General features: G+C 33.2%; 2 protein-coding genes and 2 pseudogenes across 4 annotated transcripts; 1 reads left to right on the top strand and 3 right to left on the bottom strand.

Moving 5' to 3' along the window:
* Positions 1-1,431: 1,431 nt before the first annotated feature.
* On the bottom strand, positions 1,432-3,016 carry LOC146896302 (hydroquinone glucosyltransferase pseudogene; annotated as a pseudogene). Its single transcript, XR_015022067.1, has one exon. The product of XR_015022067.1 is annotated as a hydroquinone glucosyltransferase pseudogene (transcript).
* Positions 1,432-8,517, bottom strand: LOC146896301 (actin-related protein 2/3 complex subunit 5A-like). The gene is made up of 4 exons (XM_085733914.1): positions 8,119-8,517; positions 7,944-8,016; positions 7,107-7,207; positions 1,432-4,413 (listed from the first exon to the last, which is right to left on the bottom strand). Exons 1-4 carry the CDS (start codon positions 8,214-8,216, stop codon positions 4,278-4,280), a joined length of 408 nt encoding a protein of 135 aa, XP_085590040.1. The 5' UTR covers positions 8,217-8,517; the 3' UTR covers positions 1,432-4,277.
* Positions 8,518-9,534: 1,017 nt separating this feature from the next.
* Positions 9,535-11,572, top strand: LOC146896300 (hydroquinone glucosyltransferase pseudogene; annotated as a pseudogene). The gene has a single exon (XR_015021124.1). The product of XR_015021124.1 is annotated as a hydroquinone glucosyltransferase pseudogene (transcript).
* Positions 11,573-14,100: 2,528 nt separating this feature from the next.
* Positions 14,101-17,243, bottom strand: HAT3 (homeobox-leucine zipper protein 3). Its single transcript, XM_085731491.1, has 4 exons — positions 16,562-17,243; positions 15,756-16,096; positions 15,393-15,472; positions 14,101-14,738 (listed from the first exon to the last, which is right to left on the bottom strand). Exons 1-4 carry the CDS (start codon positions 16,728-16,730, stop codon positions 14,408-14,410), a joined length of 921 nt encoding a protein of 306 aa, XP_085587617.1. The 5' UTR covers positions 16,731-17,243; the 3' UTR covers positions 14,101-14,407.
* Positions 17,244-18,342: the final 1,099 nt, after the last annotated feature.

Raw genomic sequence — 18,342 nt, 5'->3', positions numbered from 1 at the left:
TTTTTAATCAAGCTGAAGCAGTACACAACTTTACATACAACTCTGGATCCAATCCAACAGTGTGAAATAAACATAAAAACGAGCGAGCCTGACGGGATGTTTAACAAAATGAAGGTAAAATGTATATCTATCTATTAGAGATTGGAGGCTACATAAACAAACATTGATTGATAGATATACATAAACAAATTATAATTATCAAATTTTTAATACAAACTTGAATGTCTTAAACAAATAAAATTTTGCAAGATCACAACAATATTTTAAAGATAGAGTTTAAACCTAAAATGATATGGCAAAAGTCCTCAAGTTCCCAACACTCACTCTTTTATTATACAAATTTGAAGATGAGACTCATTTTGGAAGGGGTAAGGGTGTAGAAGGCAATCACCACTTCCAAGTTAACATTTCAAAAGAAAAATTACATAAAATTCACAAAACTTGATAAACCAATATTCTGCTAAGCACATATCGACTGCAAATGTAAGTAAATAAGTGGTAAAATCAGTTCCTCCGCGTGCCTAGGGCTGTTCATGGTTTGTGAAAACTGGTTGCATCTCTCACATATATCAAGTAACACTGATCCGACCTGTTTTACAAATCAGTTACAGCACCTTAAATTATGTTGTGTAACCTACAAGGTTATTGCCTTCTCATGGAAGTTACTCCAAGATAGGGTTCCAACTCAAGAGAACCATTTTACGTGGAGGGCTATCATTGATCTGAGTGGTACCTCCTGTGTTATGTGAAGTTACAGTGGAGTCTACTAATCATCTTTTTGTCACTTGTGATTTAGCCTCCAAGGTTTCTTAACGAGTTCATAGGTGGGTTGGTTAGCGGTTGGTGTTATCCCGAGATCTGGCGAGTTTGTTTACTGTTTATTTTAGGGTCTAGGGTAGGGGAAGGACTAGGTTAGGATTGGTCCTGGTTTGCCATTCTTTCGTGTGGTTCATTTGGAAATTGCGTAATGATCTCATTTTTTTTCTTGAAAATCAGTGGACGTTGAGCAACAGGTGGATATGGTTATTTTCATCTCTTGAAAGTGGTTTTTTGGTAAGATCATTGGTACAAAAAATTAATATGTGAATCCTATAGAACTCCTTTTTAAGTTCCTTAAATATGCAATTTTGATTAAATCTATGGAACTCAAAATCACACTTGACACTCTAAAATATAAGTATATTGTTAAGAAACCGGTATGCAATTTTTATTGGAGATTCTATAAGTGCTACAGAATGAAACAACATAAATTTAATAAAAATAAATAAAAGTACATGTTTGTTTTAATTGATGACCATGAAGTTTTCTATTGAAAGTTGATAGTTTTACTACTGTCAATCAAGTTGGAAGTTGATAGTATCTTGCTACTCTAATATCTGTTGATATACCTTTTCAGGGGATATTCAACCTGCTTTACAAAATGGAGCACGGTTTATTAATCATCAGCACAGTGATGAAAATAGCTTATTTGTATAAATCATTGATTTACAAGTAGAAAGCTTACTGTAAGAACCATGCAAACATGCACAAGACAAAAATGTATACACATGCCATTCAAAAGTTATGTAATTTCAATGCTAAAGAAGAGAGTGCCTTCCTAGATGAACCGTGTTCACTTGTTGCAACAGCAGCACCATCACTCAATTCTTTGATTCTCTTTTGTATCTCCAAGCTTTCATCACCTTCCATGATTCTCTTCACACATTTAGCAACTTCCTCTCTTTTCACTATCCCACTTTCATCATCAACCTTTGGCCTCACAGCCACTTTGAGCACATCTGTCAATAATCTAGCATTCAATCTTTGTTCTGCAAATAGAGGCCATGCAATCATAGGAACACCATTAACCACACTCTCCAAAGTTGAACCCCAACCACAATGACTCAAAAAACCACCAATTGAACCATGACCAAGAATCTCAACTTGTGGTGCCCATGATGGAACAACCAATCCATTTTCTCTGTTTCTTTCCAAGAAACCATTTGGTAAATACTCTAACGGATCATCTTTTGCTCCAACAAAATAAGCAGAGTTAACAGCTTTACTTGGAACTCTCACAACCCACAAGAATTTCTTGCCACTCAATTCTAATCCAAATGCTAACTCATTGAGTTGTTCATGAGAAACTGTTCCACCACTCCCAAAACATACATAAAGAACAGAACTTGGTGGTTGATTTTCCAACCACCTTAAACACATTGAATTAATGTTATCTTCACAATTAGACTCATTTCTAATAATGGGTCCCACTGGATAAACACAAGGTTTCACTTTTTCTTGAAGAACCCTTATAATATCTGGCTCCAAATCAGTGAAAGTGCTGATTATAAAACCATCAACTAATGAGAGTTTTTGACAAACTTCAAGAAATGTTTTGTAATTTACATTTGATCTTTCACAAAGAATTATTTCTGGAATATCTTTGATATGAAATGGGATGACACAACCTGGAATATTCACAGTTTCATAAGCCGATTCTAAAAACTCTACTTCAGAGGAAACAGAGTCGTCGAGATTCGGAAGAGTGAGAAAGAATGAGAATGAAAGAGCACCTGAGGCATAGAAAAGGTAAGAAGATAAGTTGAATTGTATGGCAACTTCATGTGCATCGGTTGAGAATAGACCGAAGATTAAAGAAACAAGGTTAGTTTTGGAAATGAGTGATTTTACTTCTTCTTGTAGAAATGGAATAGAATGTTTCACAATGAGTTTCATTTGTGTTGCAGGTTCAAGATTAATCTCTGGAAGGTGTTTTACTTGAGGAAGAAGAATGAATTCTATGTTTGGTGGAAGAGTGTTCAAGACTTGTTGCATTGAAGGAGTGAGAGGACCAAGTGTTGGAATGAGGAATGTGACAATGAATTCATTGTGTTGTTGGAGTAATTGTTTGGCAAATTCAACTTGTGGAATTAAATGGCTAAGTCCAGGGGAAGGAACCATAGCAATGTATGTTTTTTTATTCATGATGTGTATAGAAGTTGAGATAAGTGATTATAGAAGAGAGAATTTGTGAGATGAGTATTTAATTTGTTAAAGATGGTTTTTATAACAAGTGAGTTTTGGTTTTTTCTTTCCTGAGGAATGAGATTGACATAATAATTGGTCTATACTTGATGGTTACACTGATTTCTATTTGAATAGGTAACGTAAGCTCTTGCGTATATATTTTTGTTTCTATGGTTCATATAAAAATTATAAATGTATGGACCAAAAGAAAAAGATAGAGTCACAATCACTAGGAAAATGCTCTTTAATCTTCATGTCCCAGCTGCACTTAACTGCATTTGGAGACTGACTCAAACACCCAGATTCAAACAACCACCCATCGATTCATGTAGACATTTCAACTATTATCGCATTTTCATTAGTTGATTAATCTAACACTTGCCGGATAACAACAAACAGCCCAATACTTCAGTGGCTGCTATTGACCTGAGTCTGTAATCCAAGTCAGTCATATGTTGATGGAGACCATGGAGTTTGTTTGTTTCTGTTATGCATGCATGTTCCTCATAATTTCAATATTATTGCTCATTAAATATCTCTTTTCTCTATAGTCAATATTAATGACCACCAAAACATGAATTCATCATTATAAATAAATCATCAGCGCGAAGAGGAGTATTCGACCTACCACTCTTCCAAACAGTCTCAAAACGGAGAAGAGAATGAACAACTCAAGCTATCTAAGTATGGGGATATTTCTATTTGTGGCTACAATTCCCTTCAGAATCTTCTCAACTGCAGTTAGAACTCAATTAAAAATATGCTGTCAGGCTCCAACTGCAGTTAAGTGCAGCTGGGACATGAGCCAACTGCAGTTGGGTGGCTAACGGCAGTTGGGGGTATTAAGGTAATTGTGTGGGAGAGCAATTTGTGTACACATCACAGATCAAGCACATCACATTCCATTTGGCTGAATGGATCACATTTAAAATTGTGTTTAAGTTTTTATCAAAATTAACATTGAAAAAAATTAATTAGGCAAAACTAAAATTGAACCTGAGCTAAAGCCACCTTTTATCATCAATAGTCAAACAGAGATTTAGAGGCAAAACTTATCTTACTTGCCAGTAACCAATCATCTGAACTTTTACCATAATCATTTTTGACAAATAAAATCATTTTTGACAGATAAAATCAATTCTTAGGGTCTCCACTCGACGTCAAACCAAATGATACCAAAAATATATTTCCTCAGTATCTCAGTACATTGATTGTTGTAGTCATGCAAACAAATAAGGTAACTCAAAACATCAAAAGGAAAGAATAAGAAATCAAACAGTATTTACAGTATCAGTCAAGAAACGTAGAATGCAACCGTGGCCTGCTCTCTCTGTCAATTTTTCATGAATCCGAAGACATTGGTCACATGTTGGACGATCTCCCGTAGATAAGCCTCTATATAAATACCTGTGTATGGAGAATAAAAACCTCTTAGGGAAAATAAAAGAGATGGAAATATAATAGATTACAATAGTGACCATAACTTATCGACTATATCATTAATCATACACACTTAAATTTGTTAAAAAAATTAGATTTCCACAAGAATAAATAAAAGGTAAAGAGAACACTGCTATATCAAATAAACCAGAGACCCATCATTTACACAGAATTACGACTATTATATAACATTTTGGAAGAAAAAAAATTCAAACATATCGTAGCATTTAATTAAAGTTACCATTTTAGATACATAAATTTCAAACAAATTTTTCATCACTTCAGTACCAATGTTTCAACACTGCGATAAGAACTGGCAATGACACAATGTAAAATTTGTCACACCGGTCCATCACATTTAATATTATACTAGAGATATAAAGTCTATATTTGAAAATTTAAATCAAAAGTCGCTAGTACTATACGCAACTTCATAAGAATGATCTGCAGTCGAATGTATGCATGTATCTTATAAGTAGGGATAAGTATGCATTCTAGAAAATAATTCGAATTTGTAATGGTTTAAACCATTATCTTATTCTATCTTCTCAACACTCAGCACAAGTCTTGAACAAAAGATTATTTCTTTTATCTTTATAGAAGTTTCTAACCAAGTAAGACTCCTCTTTACATTCTCCTTGGAACATGAAAAACACACAGGGCGAAGACATATGCATGCATATATATATATATATATATATATATATATATATATATATATATATATATATATATATATATATATGTCATGAAAATACTGCAGCAAACAGTTTGGAGTTATCTGTTAAGATTTCTCCTTCACACAATTTAAGCATTGCCACTTGGGAAGTATTTTCTCTATCAAGGCAAGATAACACAAGTCAGCAAGGTCTGTCCTTTTTACAGTGTAACACCATTGTGTAGGCCACAGTATATATATTGAATAGAGTATTTGTTCATTTTTTAAGCAACCAACTTTGTGAACTGGGCATAAATGCGAAGCAATTAAGTATCATGAGAATCACGACCCGAAGAGTCCTAAGTTATCAGGAAAGAAGTCACCTTCAAGAAATTTAAGTAGAGTGCTAGGAACACTCTCTAACACTCACTCATTTTATTGGTGGAATCCATGTGGGTCCCACCACTTTATGTGGGACCCATTTCCAAAGTGTAGGATCCACATTGATTTCACCCAATAGTGAGAGTTGGGGAGAGTGTTCCTAGGTGGTTTGGGCATTTACTCGGGTTCCACTTTGGTGCCATAGTTGTGTGCCATTGGTGCCATTGGTGCCATCTCCGATTCTCCACCACACACACACACATCCCCACACCCATCAACACACATCAACGGCCAGGATTGCATCAATGGCACCAATGGCACCCAAGCAATGTCATGGAAGTATTTCCCCATTTACTCTGTATTGGGTTGGAAAATGCGAATGCCACATTGAAAAGCATTTTCTCTGTATTATTTTACTGTACACTTCAAATATCCTGCAGCAAACAGCCACTGCTTTTTTGTGTTGAGGTAACAAGGCAATTTTATAGTAAGTTGTTTGGAGATTGCAGGATATGGCCGATAGTGCTGTTTCCTCTACTGGTTATAAAGGTTCCAATAACAAAAGGACGGTAAAATGTTCTAGATTTGTAGAATAAATATTTCAGATCTGATTGAGACACTCACTCTTAAGGAATTCTGTGGTTGTGTCTCTATGCACACACATGAGTGATGCCTAGTAACTCTTAGCGTGGAGACCAGTGACTTGGTACGCAGCTTCATGTGAATAATGTACATAAGCAAAATATAATCTGCATCTCGTTTCACAACTAGCAGGCTCTTGTAGGAACCCTTGAACTTGACAGGAAGAACAAGCTTCTATAACTTCCCTATTCAGTATCCTAATAGGACTGTAATAATTACTTTAATTATGCACAATAACCCAATCAAATTCCTGGAAATATTCACCTACCAAAATTATATAAAATATCATTTTGTGTGAACCTATGAACCTAAGAAGGCTACTCAAAAATTTGGACAAAGACATACCATAGATATTACAGAACCAGAAAAGGTCAAAAACAGAATTGCTACAGCGGAAAAAGATAAGATACTGTTCTTTTCTTCCTAACTTGGTAATCCGATAAATTCCCAACTTATTTAAATACTCCTTAGTGCTGTTCATAAATCATACTTATGTTATGAGTTTGCCATCAAACTATCATTCCGCTTGTGAAATAACTATAAATACAAATTAATATTAAATAATAAAGTTCCATATTCCAATTTCTAGGTGTAGCTGTTTCAGTGCATCACAAAGCATGCCAGGAGGTCCAAGTTTGCAGTGATATTACATATAACACACCTCTATCCTCCTAATGAATGAGATGGCAAAAGCAAGACAAACAGTTTTTGCATTCTGATAAGCTCATCGAAATTGTTTAAAGTTGTTCTTCCCAATTGAAAATTCAATATCTAAATGCAGGTCAAGATAGGAAAGGCAAAGTTGACGATGCATGTGCCCTAAGTTTCTATAGATGGAATGCAGGGAATCCAAGTAATGCTCACTAACTATAAACCTCAGTTTATCAGAACTTTACCATCATCCTAGCAAATTAGTATCCGAAAAAAATAAGAAAACACACATGTAAAAATGAGCTCAAACAAATATTTCACCACTCACTTCATTAGGATATCATAGTATTCCGGATCCAAGGAAGAAAGCATCCCATCCACATCTTTTATAGCCATTATTGCTCTATGCACAACAATCCAATGTGCTGACTGCCAAAATTGAAAGAAAAAAAATATATACATGAGAAATATACTGTGAATTCAACAAATTAGAAATCTTCAGATTGCAACTAAAGTTAAAAAAATTGTTTCTTCAACATCAATAAGGCACTGTTTGGATAAACAACTATATTTGCATCTTATAGCACAAACGTTTATCATGATAAACACTTATGTAAAAGCCATTTGTATAGCAAAAGATAAAATAAAGTTAATATATTTTAGCTATAAGTTGTTTTCATAAGCTATCTTGAAAAACTTGTGAAAATAAGCTGAAAAGAGCTGTCATAAGCTGTTTCTTAAGTTCTCCTAAGCAGTGTCACAAAACATATGTCAGTATATAAGCTCAAATAAACCAATTCAAACAGGCCCTAAGTTATCATCTTAAAGTCATTTGGAAACTCCAATTGTACAAAACTCTAAAATATGCAACACAGACACAAACACGAACATTGGACACAACAATGACACTAACACCAATATCTATTAGAAAAAGAAAAAAAACAGATGACATAATTGAATGTGATCACATATGTCGGTGTCAGACACCTGAAATGTGGCACCAAGCACCAAGCACGTCTTCGATTAGAAGTATTGGCTCTAAAGTAAGAAACAAAAGTTAATTCAATTCTAACAACCCAAATGAAATAAAAGCACAAAATAGTAATAAAGTTTAAATTTTTATGGAAAAATGCATAAAAATAGTAAAAGGGGCTAAGGAAAAAACCTTGCAACGTTCATCACTAGTCATGGCATAGGTTCCTTCAAGTGCAGTTTTAAGGGCTTCCACTGGTTTATATCTAAAATTGCATAAAAATTAACAAAAATTGATAAAAATTCAGCATTTGATTCATCACAAAAAATGAAATTGAGAGTGAGAGAGAGTAAGGAATGTTACATACTGTTTGAGCAAGGTTTCGATCTTGCGTGTTTTGTGTTCAATTCTTGTAATGATGGCTTCTGCGTTATCAGCTTCAACGAATCCTTCTGATCCTGCCATACAAATCAGAGTGATTTTCTTTGCAGCTTTTGCTTCAGCTCTAATTTTCCCGAGAAAACGTTTTGCTTTTCTTTTCCTTCAGCTTCAATTTTCCCGAAAAAAATGTTTTTCCTACCTAAGAATTTGTATTTTTTTTTTCAAATAAATTTTTTTTAGGGGCTTTTCAAATAATTTAAGTCCACCCCTATTAAATAAACATATATATTGAATGATTCCCGTAAAAAAAATATATATATTGAATATTTTTTTTTGGAAAAATTTAGAATATAATAAAGAGTAGTAGATAAGATAGATGTCACATATAAGAAAAATTGGTAGACATTAATAGGAGTAGATAGATGTCACATGAGTGCTTTTGCATTGTCGGATTCCATAAAAACCAAAATTAAAGAATCTAGAATGATTTGTAGCCAATAAAAAAAAAATCTAGAATGAAATGGTTATAATCTAAACAAGTAAATTTATAAGGATAAAACCAAAATTCACAGGGATCAAAAACTTTTTTTTTTTAGAGTACCAAAAACATTTTAACCTTGAATTTTATTATAATTAAGGTCAGGTTAAGATGTGTTTTAAGGTACATATTCAAATTCCACAAATAATAAATATTTATTAAGAAAAATCTATTTTTAATTTTTTTAAAAATAAATTGAAACAATTTTCAATACTTAATTTTTATTTCCTTTTATTTATTTATTTTTGTGTAAATCATATATCCTCCGCAAGCAAATGTAGAAACTAATCACTCAAGCATTTTGGGCTTCAATTGGACGTCAAGTTTTTCTAAGAGTTTTAATGCTACTGAATGCTCAAGGCGGAACCTTGATTAAACTAAAAGAGATCTTGATCATCTCATATATTGCTCTCTTGGCTATTTTTTTAAAAAATTAGACATGAGAAAATTTGTTCCTCACAATTAACATTTTAACATTCCCCACATTTATCATTTTGATCTAATTGATCTTAAAAGTCTCAACACCTAACTTTTGGTTCATACATTATGTACATTCAATGCTTGAAAAATGAAAAGATAGAGAAATGATATTTTTTTACAACCATTTTGTGATAACTTTTAGACAACTTTCTCTCTCATACTCACATTATATTCTTACTTTCTCTCTTCATTTTTCTCTCTCCATTGTTTTTGACCAATCAAAAGAAAGAGAAGGAAGGTTATCAAAAAGATTGTACCAAATAGTTATTCAAATATCATTGCTCGAAAAGATAACGTTGCATAATTGATGTACAAGTAAGAGGTCGGTGTAACTGTCACTCTTAAATATATAAACCAAAGTCAATTGCGTTCCTTAAAGGGCAAGAAAATAAGCAACACTCACTTGTTTCTTTATAAAACCATCTACAACAAATCAAATACACACATCTCACAAATTATCTTTCTTTTTCTATAATCACTTATCTCAACTTTATGCACATGATGAATAAAAAACCATGTATTGCTATGGTTCCTTCCCCTGGACTTAGCCATTTAATTCCACAAGTTGAATTTGCCAAACAATTACTTCATAGCCACAATGAATTCATTGTCACATTCATCATTCCAACACTTGGTCCTCTTACTCCTTCAATGCAACAAGTCTTGAACAATCTTCCACCAAACATAGACTTCATTCTTCTTCCTCAAGTAAAAAACATTCAACAAAGCCATGATCCAGCAGCACAAATGAAACTCATTGTCAAACATTCTATTCCATTTCTACAACAAGAAGTCAAATCACTCATTTCCAAAACTAACCTTGTTTCTTTAATCTTTAGTATATTTTCAACAGATGCATATGAAGTTGCTAAACAGTTCAACTTGTCTTCTTATCTTTTCTATGCCTCAGGAGCTGTTCCAACATCGTTTTGTCTCACTCTTCCGATTCTCAACGACTCTATTTCCTCGGAAATAGAGTTCTTAGAGTCGGCTTATGAAACTGTGAATGTTCCAGGTAGTATAGTCCCTTACCATATCAAAGATATTCCTGATCCACTTCTATGTGAAAGATCAAGTTTAGAGTACAAATCATTTCTTGATGTATGTCAGAAATTCTCATTAGTTGATGGTCTTATCATAAACACTTTCAATGATTTGGAACCTGAGGTTATAAGGCTTCTTCAAGAAAAAAAGAAACCTTGTTTTTATCCAGTGGGACCCCTTAACAGAAATGAGTCTAATTGTGAAGATAACATTAATTCAATGTGTTTAAGGTGGTTGGAAAATCAACCACCAGGTTCTGTTCTTTATGTATGTTTTGGGAGTGGTGGAACAGTTTCTCATGAACAACTCAATGAGTTAGCATTTGGATTAGAATTGAGTGGCAAGAAATTCTTGTGGGTTGTGAGAGTTCCAAGTAAAGCTGTTAACTCTGCTTATTTTGTTGGAGCAAAAGATGATCCGTTAGAGTATTTACCAAATGGTTTCTTGGAAAGAAACAGAGAAAATGGATTGGTTGTTCCATCATGGGCACCACAAGTTGAGATTCTTGGTCATGGTTCAATTGGTGGTTTTTTGAGTCATTGTGGTTGGGGTTCAATTTTGGAGAGTGTGGTTAATGGTGTTCCTATGATTGCGTGGCCTCTATTTGCAGAACAAAGGATGAATGCAAAATTATTGACAGATGAGCTCAAGGTGGCTGTGAGGCCGAAGATTGATGATGAAAGTGGGATAGTGAAAAGAGAAGAAGTTGCTAACTGTGTAAGGAGAATCATGGAAGGTGATGAAAGCTTGGAAATACAAAAGAGAATCAAGGAATTGAGTGTTGGTGCTGCTGTTTCAACAAGTGAAAATGGTTCATCTAAGAAGGCGCTCTCCTCTTTAGCATCGAGATTGCATAACTTTTGAGTGTGCTGATTCATTGATGACTAATTTTGTTGTATTATGGCTTTACTTGTAAGCAATAAAACCTGGTTTCAAGATTCTGAATGCAGATCCTAAGGAATATGGAGCATGGACCTTTCAAGATAGTTTCCATTTCTGTTCGGATACAGATTTGCTCGGATGATGGTAAAGTTCTGATAATTTGAGTTTTATAGTTAGTGATCACTGTAACTTGAATTCCCTGCATTCCACCTATAGAAACTTAAGGCACGTGCATCGTCAAGTTTTCCTTTGCCTTTCCTATCTTGAAATGCATTTAGCTATTGAGTTTTTATTTTGGAAGAACTATTTGTCTTGCTTTTACCATTTCATGCATTAGGAGAAAAGAGTCAAAGTGGTTTGTTATATGTAATATCAGTGTAAACTTGGACTTCCTTGCATGCTTTGTGTTCACTGAAACAACTTCAGCTAGAAATTGGAGTATGGAACTGTATTAATTATAAATAATTTTTATGCATAGCTTATTTCACAAGTGAAATGATAGTTTGCTAAGGTAGATTGAACAGCGCTAAGGAATTTAGGGAAATTGTAAAAGATTGTTTACCTACAAGAGCCTGCTAGGTGTGATACATGATGCTTCAATAGATATTGGGAATCTCGCATGAGTGTCCTTGGAGTCACGAACACGAAATGCCATAAGAACTGTTTTTTTAGAGCTCTTGATGCCTGGTGTCTCAATCTTAAACCTGATATATGTTTTTGTACTAAGCTAAAGCATTTTACTTTCCTTTGTGTTCTTGAAACCTTTAGAACAAGTAGATAAAACAACTTCAAAATTATGCGACCATAACCAGCAATCTCCAAACAGATTGCGATGAAATCGCTTACCTCAACGCAAACAGCTTGCTATTTGAAGTAAGCAGCCCTATAGCATATCTTCAGCAACAAGCAAGACTCCAACATAACCCTTACAGAAAGTCATCATCTCTGAATTGATCTTTACAGCAATGGACTCAATCTCTCCCCACCTTGTTGCTACTTATCTCTATTCGTTGATCACACTTCTCATTTTCCTCCAACTAACTACCTTGAGAAATGTAGTAAAATTAGCATAACCATACTTGGTCACTCATTCAGTCCTATAGGTTAAATCATTGACTCAGTCAGTCTCCTACCTATAGGTTAAATCACTCAGTATGTAGTAATCTTGCCTTCACAGAGAAATGTAGCAATGCTTAAATTTTGCAGAAAGAGAAAGATTGTTTGCTGCAGTATTTGCATGACATTTTTATGCTTAGAGAAAAGACCTTACCCTGTATATGTTTTTCAAGCTCCAACGAAAATGTAAAAAGGAGTCATACTTGGGTTAGCAACTTCTAAAAATACTAAGGGCAAGGTTTTAAATAACGGTCGAGGTCACAGTAGCGTTAAGGATTTTGCGATTTCGGTTGTCATGGAGTAAATTAACCACTAATAAATTCATGTTTTAAAGTTTTTAGAAGAGACCAAAAATGTGGACGAAAAACTTTTTTAGGACTAAAAGTCGAAGAAATTTTTTAGGGAACTAAAATGAAGGGTTTGAATATTTATAGGTACACAAACATATTTAACACTTTTATAAAATGTGATGCGGTGTGTGTTGGGTCATTTGCCAACTCTTGTGTTGATACATTTGGTACTGAAGAGATGAAAAACTTCATTTTGATTTGCAAAGTTTGGAGCCACCCTTATTTTCTTCATCTGGCAACTACATTCTTTTCTAATATTGCTAGAAAAGGTAGACAATAAGGGGGGAAAATTATTCAATTATATGATGGCATGACAATTTTATGTATCTAGAATGGTAACGTAACTTAAAAGTTAGCACTTGTTTGAATAAAATTTCAAAATGTTGTATAAAAGTCGTAACTTTGTAAATGGTAATGGTGGGTATCTGATTTATTTGATAAAGCAGTTATTTCTTTACTTTGCACTTAGTTGTACTTGTAGGAATCTGGGTTTTTAAGAAAGATAAGCAAGTATGATTAATGATGTAGTAGGTAATAGGTCTTTAAGTAGGTAATTGTCCTTTAAGTTTAACCTTTATTTTGGATTGGTCATTTAAGTTTTATTTTTTTCGAGTTAGTCTTTTACGATACATTTATTTGCACCGTTAAGTTATCTTCTCGTTGCATTGTAGTCTTTTATATTACTATATTTTGTGACTATATGAACCACAAGTTTTGTTGTATAGTTAAAGATGAACAGCATTCAAGTGTTCATTCATCATGGCCTCAGACAGAGAAATAACTCGTTTTAAGTTCGTAAATTTTAGCCATTCCTAGAAGATGAAGTCATTGTTCCTAGCATTTAGGAACCTAAATAACTCGTTGCTACAAGTATGCTAGGAACCTAAATTTTGGACTCAATATATCATTTTCAATCACACTTGATTCATTTTTTGAATTATTTTATAGCTTCCTTTACTTAATTTAGAAAATGAAAAATATTCTCTCCACTGCGTTCAAAATTGTCAATCCAAACATACTTTAAGTTCTTCACGATTGACATTGACAGAATTGGCAAATATTCCCAAGCAAAAAATCAAAGTCATGGGCATATGGACCATGCTAACTAGTAGTAACTATTATTTTGTATATTCTTTCCCTTTAATACCAAACCTTTAAAAACACATTGATGCAGCATTGTCACTAGTGCGTTACCACATTTACCACTTCACTATATGGTAAAAAAAATCCACATTTTAAGGAGTATCATGGAGGACATATGAAGCCAAAGTTGAGTCCCACACAATATGACTCATCACTCAACCCCATGTTCAAGTATAAAGACCAAAAGGAAAAAGAATCAGAACAAAAGATAGACAAAATCATTTCTAATTGAGACCACAACTATCCCCTCATGGGAATCCCCTTAATTTGTCCCCCTCTTCAATCTTGCACAAAATCCCACCTTTTCTCACCAAGTGGTATGACAAATCCCATGAAGAAATATATATTTAAGAGATTCGGATTCTCCTTTTTCATCCTTTCAAGGTTAATAAATTAAAAACTAGTATTCAGCATATGAAAACACAACCTACTTTAACATTTCCAAACTTTACACACTCTAAAGTTGAGTAAAACATGTTCTCTAGGCCCAAAATAAGAAAAGGCTAGACTTAAAAGTAAACCAACACTAAAGTAAAGTGCAAAGTAAAATTGATTCATTTTTGTGCATGTTTGGTATCAAGGTGAGTTTGTCAAAATCACACTACGAGTTGCCATGATTCTACAAAAGCTACAAACTCACCGCGAATCCAAACATACACATTTGTCTAGCATCTAAATGTCCCTGCCTACATTACCCTACTACTAGGATCTAGAGCGAATACTCATGGTCGGGAACGATTTTGGATAGACATTGCCGCCCAAGGGTTGACAGGTGTTGGCCGTTGAACACTTGGTCCTGACGGGCTGGCTGAAGCAGAGGGAGGAGCAGCAGCAGCTGCTGATGAGGACGATGCAGATGACACGGCGACACGCTCGCACGAAGGGCACATTGTAAGAGTGGTGGGAGGGTTCATTTGCATGTAGAGTTGTGGAGATAACTTCAATGCCCTAAGCTCTTGCACTTCCTTTTGCAACCTCCTATTCTCATCAGTTAGAGTCTCACAGCATCTCTTCAAGTACTCACAATCCACTTCAGTTTGCTTCAACTTGGTCCTGCATCATTGAACCAAAGCACTCATGTCACATTTTTTTTTTCCTTCCATAACAGCATGGAACACAATACAACACACATGAAACACATACACATAACACAACAAATCCACATACATTGGTTTGTACATGACATGTTAAAAGTATTTCTTCTATTAACTAATTTAACTCATGAGAAATTAATGAATGTATGTAAACTCTTAAAATTGAAAGGTTTCAAATTTTGCCTTCCCAATCCATCATCAAAAGATTATAATAACATGCTTGTTACATTTTTGTGCATGTAGTAGGTGGGCCCTAACATACTCATGTTGCCACATACTTGTTACAATACAACTTCAAATTTTTTTTATGCCTAATTTTTTACTCCCTCATAAAAGTTAAGTTGTGTTATTGATCACTCATAGATTTATTTCAAAGAGTAATATTAACATTTTAATTTTTTTTAGTGATAGCTAACATTTTAATTTGTAAAAAACAAAACCAATTAATATGATCCAAACAGTGTGGGGTATATAGTATGGTATGCAACAGAAGCTTACAAAGTCACACATGACACAACAAACAATGCCACAACATCACAACAATGTTTATTTTACTAATTCCAAATTAATATTCAAAAATGACAGTAATGCCCCTGAGAAGAAGAAAGCTCACCTTGCTCTTCTGTTTTGAAACCACACCTCCACTTGTCTTGGCTTCAGATTCAACTGCTTTGCCAATGCTTGCTTTTGTTTCTGATAATAATAACAATAATAATAATAATAATTAAAATCAAAATCAAAGTAATAATTAAAATAATTATTTTAAGATTATATAAAGAAAGACAACCTTAATTACTCAACCAAAAAAAAAAAAGACAACCTCAGAATAACCTCAAAACAATAATAAAAACAAAAAAGAACAAGTCAAAACAACCAAATTTACACTTCCAAATATAGCCTTTTATCCTGTAATGAAATTCCAAATAAGCCCTTAACATAAAACTGAATTACAGAAATACCACTACAACAAACTCACCGGATTCAGAGTATTATGCTCCTTGAAAGTTTCTTCCAATAACATTGACTGTTCCTTCGACAACCTCAGCTTCTTCCTTGACGAATCACCGTCACCACCGCAACCTCCGCCGTCATCATCATCACTTCCGCCGCCGCGAGAACATGAACCCCTTTCGACGGCGTCGTTTTCATCTCCGTTTCCTTCTCTTTCGCTCCTCTTTCCACTGATGCTTGACACGGTGCTGTTCGGTGATGAAACTCCGTTTTCATCGTCGAATGCGGCGGCCGTCGCCGCCATGGATGGTAGTGGAGTGTTGCCGTCTATTCCGCGGAGAAATGACCTCGTTTCTGTGCTTAGATCTGTCACGTGATTTGCATGTGAGTGTTTTAGTGGTAAACGTGTAATTATCAACTAAATTTAAGGCTATTTTTTTGTAACAAAACCGTTTTAATTCATAAATAAATAAAAAATCAGAAAGTAAATTAAAATGTGTTCTTCATTTTCATGACTTGAATTCATCTCATCAAAGAAAATGGGTTTTTAGTTATGATTAAAAAATCTATTTTTAGTGTAAAAAATAGTTTTTTTTATAAAAAATAAAAAAAAATGGTATGTTTTTCATTATATGATTCAAGGGTTATACCAAAAATGAGAAGGGGCTTTTCCCCTTACCATTCACCCAAAAAAAAAACCAAAAATGAGAAATGGGGTTCTAGTATTTACCCTAAAAAATATGAAGAGAAATCAAGAATGGGTTTTTTCAGAACAAAAAAAAAATTAAGGAGAAAGGAAACATAGAAATTTAGGAGAGAGAAAAAACATACCATGAAAATGGAACAAGTTATTGAAGGAAACCCTTTGGTTTGTAACCGTTTGAGGAGGCTTGTGCATGTGAGTCACCTTCAAAGGAGTTTGGTTGTTGTTATTTGCATATTCTCCAAATCCTAAACTCAAGCTTAAACCCAAACTAAATTCATCATCTTTCTCACCCATTTTGTTCTCTTGTTTGAATTTTGAAGAAGGGGGGGTGAAAGAAAAGAAAAAAGAAACAAAAAGGTATTAAGAAGAAGGGAAGGACAGCAGAAAATGGATGGGGTTGGGCAGCTATGGACTATGATGGCAGTGTATGTCACAGAACATTAGGTGGGTTTATGGAGAACAGTATAAGAAATGGAGGAAAGATGGGACTATATATAGATACATACTATGGAGAAGAGAAATGAAAGGGATAGATAGATAGAGAAAAGAGAGAACATGCAATAGAGTTAATGATGACTTGTGTCAGAGTGCCAAAATCATATTGATACTATAATCATAAATAATATTATTAAAATATTGAGATATCTACCTAGGCTTTAAAAAGTTAACTTAGCATACAGTCTTCTTTGCTTTTCGATGCTTCAAAGTCCAACTTTGGTTGCTTTTTAACCATGGTTGTGTTTTGTTACAAAGTTCAAGGTGAACAATGTCAAATTTACATTTTATTCAAATTTTTGGAAGAAAAGTACTAGCACTACTCCATACATAGGCTACAAATACATGAAAAATTTGGTCAATATACATTTTTTAGGGATAAATACATGAAAAAGTTTGGTCAATATACATACATACATTTAGTTTAAAATAATAAATATTTAGCTCGGATTAGACAAAATACATCAATTTTTATTGATGAAGGAGTAATTTTTAGTCCATTTTTTTATATATTTTTGTTTTATTCAAATAAATTTCATTAAATTTATTCAGAATTATAGATTTTATTTAATCACAAAATAACATGTTGAAAATAGTACCACCATTTGCTTTTTCCAGGTATCAGTTTCTTAAGTATAACTATGGTTTGTTAGCAATATTCAAACACTGGTGAGCAATGTCAAATTTACATTAAATTATGAGGATAAAAAATATTTTGTGATGCATTTTTTAATACTATTTGTGTACTATTTAGATAAATTTCATTAAATTTATTTTTAATTGTACATTTTTTAATGAAAAAATATGATAAAGAATAATATTTTATTTTAAAAAAAACAATTTAATTAATACATAAACCAACAAAAAAATATATAATTTGATGAAATTATTTATACTTTTGACTGTATATTATCTCATTACGTCTATTTTCAGTCAAAAAACCTCATTTCTTCTATGTCTCTTTTCTAGTACATTTTTTAATATAATTTTGTCTTATTTAGATAAATTCATTTTAATTTTAATTTTTTAATAACAAAAATAAGTTAAAATAAAATTTTATTTCTTTAAGTATCCCTTTAATTAAGTATATAAACAAAGAAATCAATATTTTCAAGAAATTATTTTACGCTTTTTGTGATATACTTTTGACTATATCATCACATTTATTTTCAGTCAATGTAGCCAAAAAAAACATTTATTTTCAGTCAAAAAAATTGAATTCAACTATTTATCTCTATGTAATAAATATTATAAATTTTTGATAATATGAAAAAAAATCTCAAATAAATATTAATAAAATTCTAAAAAAGGTAAACCCTTACAAATTATTACTCCTTTGTCAAATAAAAAAAAAAGTATTACTTCATCCATCCCAAAATAAAAGACTCGTTTGCAGCAAAAAAAAAAAATT

Source organism: Medicago sativa, chromosome 8 (genome assembly GCF_051527215.1).
Source record: "Medicago sativa cultivar Bolivia chromosome 8, Bolivia_mono, whole genome shotgun sequence".
NCBI classification, from domain to species: domain Eukaryota; kingdom Viridiplantae; phylum Streptophyta; class Magnoliopsida; order Fabales; family Fabaceae; genus Medicago; species Medicago sativa.
This window is presented reverse-complemented; position numbering and strand designations above follow the sequence as displayed.